This window comes from Benincasa hispida, chromosome 1 (genome assembly GCF_027475165.1).
Source record: "Benincasa hispida cultivar pf3 chromosome 1, pf3_genome.v1.1, whole genome shotgun sequence".
Classification (NCBI taxonomy): Eukaryota; Viridiplantae; Streptophyta; class Magnoliopsida; order Cucurbitales; family Cucurbitaceae; genus Benincasa; species Benincasa hispida.
The window spans coordinates 96522898-96529102 of NC_143478.1; the positions used below are offsets into that span (position 1 = coordinate 96522898).

At 34.3% G+C, this 6205-nt stretch overlaps 1 protein-coding gene across 4 annotated transcripts; it reads left to right on the top strand.

The window, feature by feature from the left end:
* Positions 1 to 203: 203 nt before the first annotated feature.
* LOC120069452 (protein FAR1-RELATED SEQUENCE 8-like) lies at positions 204 to 3350 on the top strand. Of its 4 annotated transcripts, none has more exons than XM_090317877.1 (3): positions 204 to 359; positions 966 to 3125; positions 3211 to 3350. In XM_090317877.1, exons 1-3 carry the CDS (start codon positions 291 to 293, stop codon positions 3262 to 3264), a joined length of 2283 nt encoding a protein of 760 aa, XP_090174003.1. In that variant the 5' UTR covers positions 204 to 290; the 3' UTR covers positions 3265 to 3350. The 4 variants fall into 4 exon arrangements, with proteins under 4 accessions (XP_090174003.1, XP_038877151.1, XP_038877145.1 ...); XM_039021223.2 differs by having other exon boundaries at positions 966 to 1758; positions 2026 to 3350; XM_039021217.2 differs by having other exon boundaries at positions 966 to 3350.
* Positions 3351 to 6205: the final 2855 nt, after the last annotated feature.

Sequence of the window (6205 nt, forward strand, 5' to 3'; positions counted from 1 at the left end):
ATAGGTGAAGGACAAAAAACTAATTGAATCCTAACTTTTAGGTAATTAAGAAGTCATTTGGACATTTTTTTAAAAAAGAGAAAAGCTGGACAAAAATAAAATATAGGACCTTAGGTTGTTGTGTGTTGTTAACAAAAGTGGACTAAAACATGTGCACGACATGTCGTTTTTACACGAAGACTATACGAAAATAACAGCCCAAGCCCAAGCCCAAGCCCAGCGAGTGGCTTTGGAGGAAAGGCTAATGTATCGGACTTTGACGCACCGAAGCTGAACGCTGTACACCCACCATGACCGGCGATGACTCGTTTTCTCTGAACGACGACGCTTTCGCGGCGAACCCTAACTTTGACATCTCCGTAAGTTATTTCGCACTCCATCTTTCTTCTTGAGCTCTTTGTTTTCCTGTGTGAGATTAGAGTTTCTCTCTTCTGTCACTGTCATTGGTAGGGTTTTAAGGCTTGAATTTGTCTTATGAATTTTGTTACACATCACTCTAGAAGTGGAAACTTTAAGAAATCCGATAAATTGAGGGTCAATTTGCTCTCTGGTTTCTGTAATTTGAATGCAACTTTATATGTGGTGGTGAGGAGATTCTGTAAGCTACTATCATGAATGTGAAGGATATGAATATGGAATTCTTTCATAGTCCTCAATGTCAGTTGATGTTCAGAAAGTCTGGATATGTTTCTGTTTTCTAACTTTTCCTCTAACAATGAGAAGAATTTCTGTGTTCTTAATGAGTTTTTTTTTCTTGAACTCCTCTTCACGGGTTGAAATATGTAGAAGACCAACGAGTGAAAATCACTATTAATTGGAGAGAAAATAACATTGTGGGGTTTAAACATATGAGCTCCTAAACACCTGCATTGATACAATGTTAAATTACCGGTTGACCCAGAAACTTAAGCGTAGGAAAAGTATATTTAATATTATATCATCTAACAGTTTTCTTATTTATTTAGATAGAAGAAGGCTCTCAAAACAGTGGAGAATTGCTTGAGGAAGAAGGCAATAATCTTGAGAGTGAATGTGAACATTTATTTCGGATTGATGAAGATGATCTTGATGATGATAGAGAAGAAAAAGTCTTGTTAGATGATTCCCGGAATCATGGAAATGATGTAAACATTAGTGATGGTAATGAAAGCTTTGGTGATGATATAAGCATAAATGCTGACCATGAGCATGACAGAGATGAAAGTTCTCTAATTGATTGCCAAATTGATTTATCTGGAGATAAGGATTATCCCCCTCCAGTTGCTGGGATGGAATTCGAGTCATATGATGATGCTTATAATTATTATAATTGCTACGCTAAGGAACTTGGCTTTGCTATTCGAGTGAAATCCTCATGGACTAAACGTAATAGCAAAGAGAAACGTGGAGCAGTTCTCTGTTGCAACTGTGAGGGGTTCAAAACCCTTAAAGAAGTTAACAGTCGAAGAAAAGAAACTAGGACAGGGTGTTTGGCAATGATTAGATTGAGATTAGTAGAATTTAACCGATGGAGAGTTGATGAGGTAAAGCTTGAGCATAACCATTCTTTTGATCCTGAAAGAGCTCAGAACTCCAAGTCACACAAAAGGATGGATATTGGGACTAAAAGAAAGGTTGAACCATCCATTGATGTAGAGGTTCAAACAATCAAGCTATATAGAAGTTCTGCATTGGATGCAATGGGCCATCAGGGCTTAAATTCAAATGGAGAATCTAAAATACATGTCTACAAGCCTAGGCGTCTGCTGCTCAAGAAAGGTGATGCCCAAGTCATTCATAATTTTTTTCATCGAGTTCAGCTTACTGATCCAAATTTTTTCTATGTGATGGATCTTTATGAAGAAGGTCTTTTGAGAAATGTTTTTTGGATCAATTCCAGGTGCAGAGCTGCATACAGTTATTTCAATGATGTGGTAGCATTTGACACTACGTGCTTGTCTAGCAACTTTGAGATTCCTCTCTTTGCATTTGTTGGAATAAATCATCATGGGCAATCTATCTTACTTGGCTGTGGATTACTTGCAGATGAGACGCCAGAAACGTATGTTTGGTTATTAAGGGCATGGCTTACATGTATGTCTGGCCGTCCCCCACAGACTATCATCACAAACCGATGCAAGGCTTTGCAAGGTGCAATAGCTGAGGTTTTTCCAAGGGCTCATCATCGGCTTTGTCTATCAGATGTCATGCAAAACATTCTTGAGAATGTGGGAGAGTTGCAAGAGTCTGAAACATTTCATGCGGTGCTAAGTAGGACAATATATGATTACGTGAAAGTGGAAGAGTTTGAAATGGCTTGGGAAGACATGATCCAGCATTTTGGGATAAAAAATAATGAATGTATCCAAAGTTTGTACGATGAGAGAGAGCGGTGGGCACCTGTTTTCTCAAAAGAAACATTCTTTGCCGGAATGTATAATTGCCAGAAAGGTGACTGGATAATTCCTTTTTTTCATGGTTATGTACACCAACAAACTTCTCTGAATGAGTTCTTCAACATATACGTATTAGTTCTTCAGAAAAAGCAAGAGATGGAAACTCGCAAGGACTTGGAGTCCAGTGATTTGAGCCTCCTGCTAAAGTCAAGATGCCTCTTTGAGTTGCAGCTTGCTAAATTATATACAATGGAGATATTCAGCAAATTCCAAGATGAAATAGTGATGATGTCTTCTTGTTTTAGTCTTCCTCAAGTTGAGACGAGTGGTGGACCCATCATGACATTTGTCGTCAAAGAACGTGAAGGTGAGGAGATTTCTCAAGATGGAAGGTCTTATGAGGTTATGTATGATAAAGCAGGAGGAGAAATCCGCTGCATTTGCAACTGCTTCAACTTCAAAGGCTATCTATGCCGACATGCACTGTTCATCCTAAGTTACAATGGCATAGATGAAATTCCATACCAGTACATTCTATCACGGTGGAGGAAGGATTTTAAGCGGCTTTATGTTCCAGATCTTGGCCGTCATAATATAGACATTACAAACCCAGTTCAGTGGTTTGATCACTTGTACAGAAGAGCAACGCAAGTTGTTCAAGAAGGCATGACATCTCAAGACCATTATATGGTTGCTTGGCAAGCACTTAAGGAATCCTTGAACAAGGTACGTCTTGTTTCTGATAGGCATGTATAAATTTGGCTATACCATCCTGTAAATAACCTGACATTTTTCTGTACATTATATATCTCATTTGTTCAGCTAATGCCTACAGAATAGATTTTGTTTGATAATCATTTTGTTTTTAGTTTTCAGTTTTAAAAATTAAGCTTGTATATGCCTTTATTTTTTTGTAGTTTTTATAAACAGAAGACAAAAAATAAAACACTTATCAAACGGATTCTATTTTATTTATGTTGTTGAATTTTGTATAAGAAAATCTGTGCTCTGTTAGGCTTTTGATGTGGTTAGCTACTCCGATTACGTCTTTGTGCCAGTGTATAGTACTGCATATTCTTATTTGGGCGAATTTATGGTGATAAATATATCAATTTTCAAGAGCATAGCTCAACTAATTTAGATACATAGTCTTGTTTAAGAGGTCATCTCACCACGATTGTTGTTGACCTCAAAAAAAACATCTCATCACAAGTTCAACTATCTCTTTACAATAACAAAGAGGATTTATTTATTTATTTGTATTATTATCATTTACTTGATTTTTGTTGAGAAAAAAAAAAGAAGAAAGAATACATTAACACGGAAAAAAAAAAAAAAACGAAAAAGCCCACAAACATTTTAGCTTTGTTGTCATATTCTTGTTCTTGAATGTTTTGATTAACATTATAAAAGAACATGTCAAAAGCTCAAATTCTTTGTAATAGGGAAAAAGATGTTAAGGTTTGTTGTGATGTATTTTCAAATATCCTGATTGATCTGAATATCTTGTTAAGAGCTCAAGTCTTCCCTGAAAAAGAAAAGAAAGTAGAAAGGAAGAGAAGAATGGGAATGACTTTGCTGTTACACTCCTATTCCAATATCTTTTATATTGAGTTTTACTATATGTCTAAAGAGGTATATATTGTGTAGGGTACTTTCTAGACATGGAATTATTGATACACTTTCGAACCTCGAATAACTTTGAGACTATATGTTCCATATATTATGCAATTTGTTCTCACTTCTCACCCAACAATATTTAGGTGTGAACAAAATCCACATGATATTAAATTCTAGATAGGTGGCTACCATGAACCTATGACTTTCTCGATCTTTATCAAGTTCCCTCTATTTATTACTAGGCCAACCTATGATGGTTGATCACCTATTTAAGATTTAATATCATATGAGTTACTATGACAACTAAATATAGTGGGGCTAGGTAATTTTCCTTTGAGAATAGTTGAGGTGCATCCAAGGTGGACTGAACGCTCACAAATATAGATAAAAAGTGACAACTAAATGAGCATTCAAAGCCCTATTGCCATTAGGTTTTTGAACGAAAGGCTTGTTTGTCTTATGCTTATATTCTTCATATAGGTTAAGATGATTCATGGTCAACCATAATCAACGTTGGCTTGATCCTATATAAAGTGTCCAACAGGAAATAAAAACTAAGGAATATGTTAATCATAATGTAAAAGAGAGTTCAAGGATGGTGGGTCATCTTTCAGGCAAATCGTTGCCAATCTTTGTTTTCGAGCATGGGTAGTAAGTTCATGTGCAATTGAGTGACACTTCTGATTAACTAGAAGGAAACTTTGGATTGTGCATGAAAAAACGTTGCAGGCTTCTTGCCACCAAACATATTTAAGTGTTCCATTTCTTGCTCTCATTTCAAGTGTTTATTACATAGGGAGAAAAAAAATTCCAAAAATTTCCTCTTGATAAGTTATATCTTCCGAACTATCTAGTCATGATAAGATTAAAGAAAAAGTTGCTTTTAAATTTTCAATTTCATCCAATAAAATTATAAACACAAGTAGATGTTGGCAACTTTTACTCTTCACTTCATTTTTTTTAATTCACCCGCTAATTATAATAATAATAATAAAAACAATGTATAAAACTTTAAAAGCTCTCTAATTTAATGAAAATCAAGTTCTGTATAAAATTAAATTAGATTAATATACACACTCATTTTCACTATTGTTTCTATTTGAATCTTATCAATTTAATATCACATATATGTTTTATAATTTATTGGACGCACATGACTCGTGAGAATATTTTTCAATAATTATTCAAACAAAATTTTATGAGGTATTTTCAAATATACAAAAATGAGCCAACCTATTTATGGATATAACAAAATATCACTGTTTATCATTGATAGACAATAATATACTACTATCATCTATCACTGTTTATCTGTAATAGATGCCGATGGATGTCTATCAGTATCTATCGCTGTTTATCAATATCTATCATTGTTTGAAAATACTTTTAGTAGTTTTGTCATTGAAAACAATAATCATGATAAAATTAGCAACACTAGTCAAAATTGTGAAAAAGCTAACAATTATCTATATTTAAAATCGTAATTTAATAAAACATAAAGTTTAGAATACAAATTGATATATGGATTTCAGGGTTAAAATTGACTTTTTTCCCTGAAATTGAGTATTTTTTATTTTATTATTTTTTTAAGAGTTAATTGATATTATTGAATGAGAAATTTTGGACTAATCACAAATTATCACGTTATTCACTAAATTAATGGCAAAATTCCAAATAAGTGAATTTGAGACCGATTGAAAGTTGACATGTGTCCCCAAATTGAAGTTGTTGGTGAATTTCAATGATGTCATGTGTTTTCATCACAAGCATTGGATTGAGTGAAATTAATTTGGCCATATTATAATTTGAGTTAAAGTCCAATTGAGCCCAAAAATAGGCTTAATTTGACAGTCAAAAAATGCCAAAATCCAATTAGTTCAGCCCAAGGGCCGGGTCCATGGATCATTCAAGTCCAAGCCCACGAAGCCCACTTGAGAACTCTATAAATAGAGGAGTTATCTTCATTTGTGGGGATCAGAAATTTTAGACTCCAGAGAGCCTAGACAGAATTCTCTACAATCAGAAGCCTCGCAGGCCGATCACGAGAAGATCATGAAGTCCAAAGGATGATCATCCAAGAAGATCAACCAGCTTAAAAATTAAAGTTTATTTTGAAAGCATCGAACAATTATGTGTTAAGAGATTATACTTGCTATACTAAAATTAATACAAATATAAAAGCTCAAATTCCACGAAACAAGTTTCTATGG

Bases quoted from the DNA above. Each gene is read 5' to 3' on its own strand.
- LOC120069452 (XM_090317877.1), top strand. From the start codon at position 291: ATGACCGGCGATGACTCGTTTTCTCTGAACGACGACGCTTTCGCGGCG. The intron at 360-965 runs GTAAGTTATTTC...TTATTTATTTAG, and splicing joins ACCCTAACTTTGACATCTCC to ATAGAAGAAGGCTCTCAAAA. The intron at 3,126-3,210 runs GTATAAATTTGG...TAATGCCTACAG, and splicing joins GTCTTGTTTCTGATAGGCAT to AATAGATTTTGTTTGATAAT.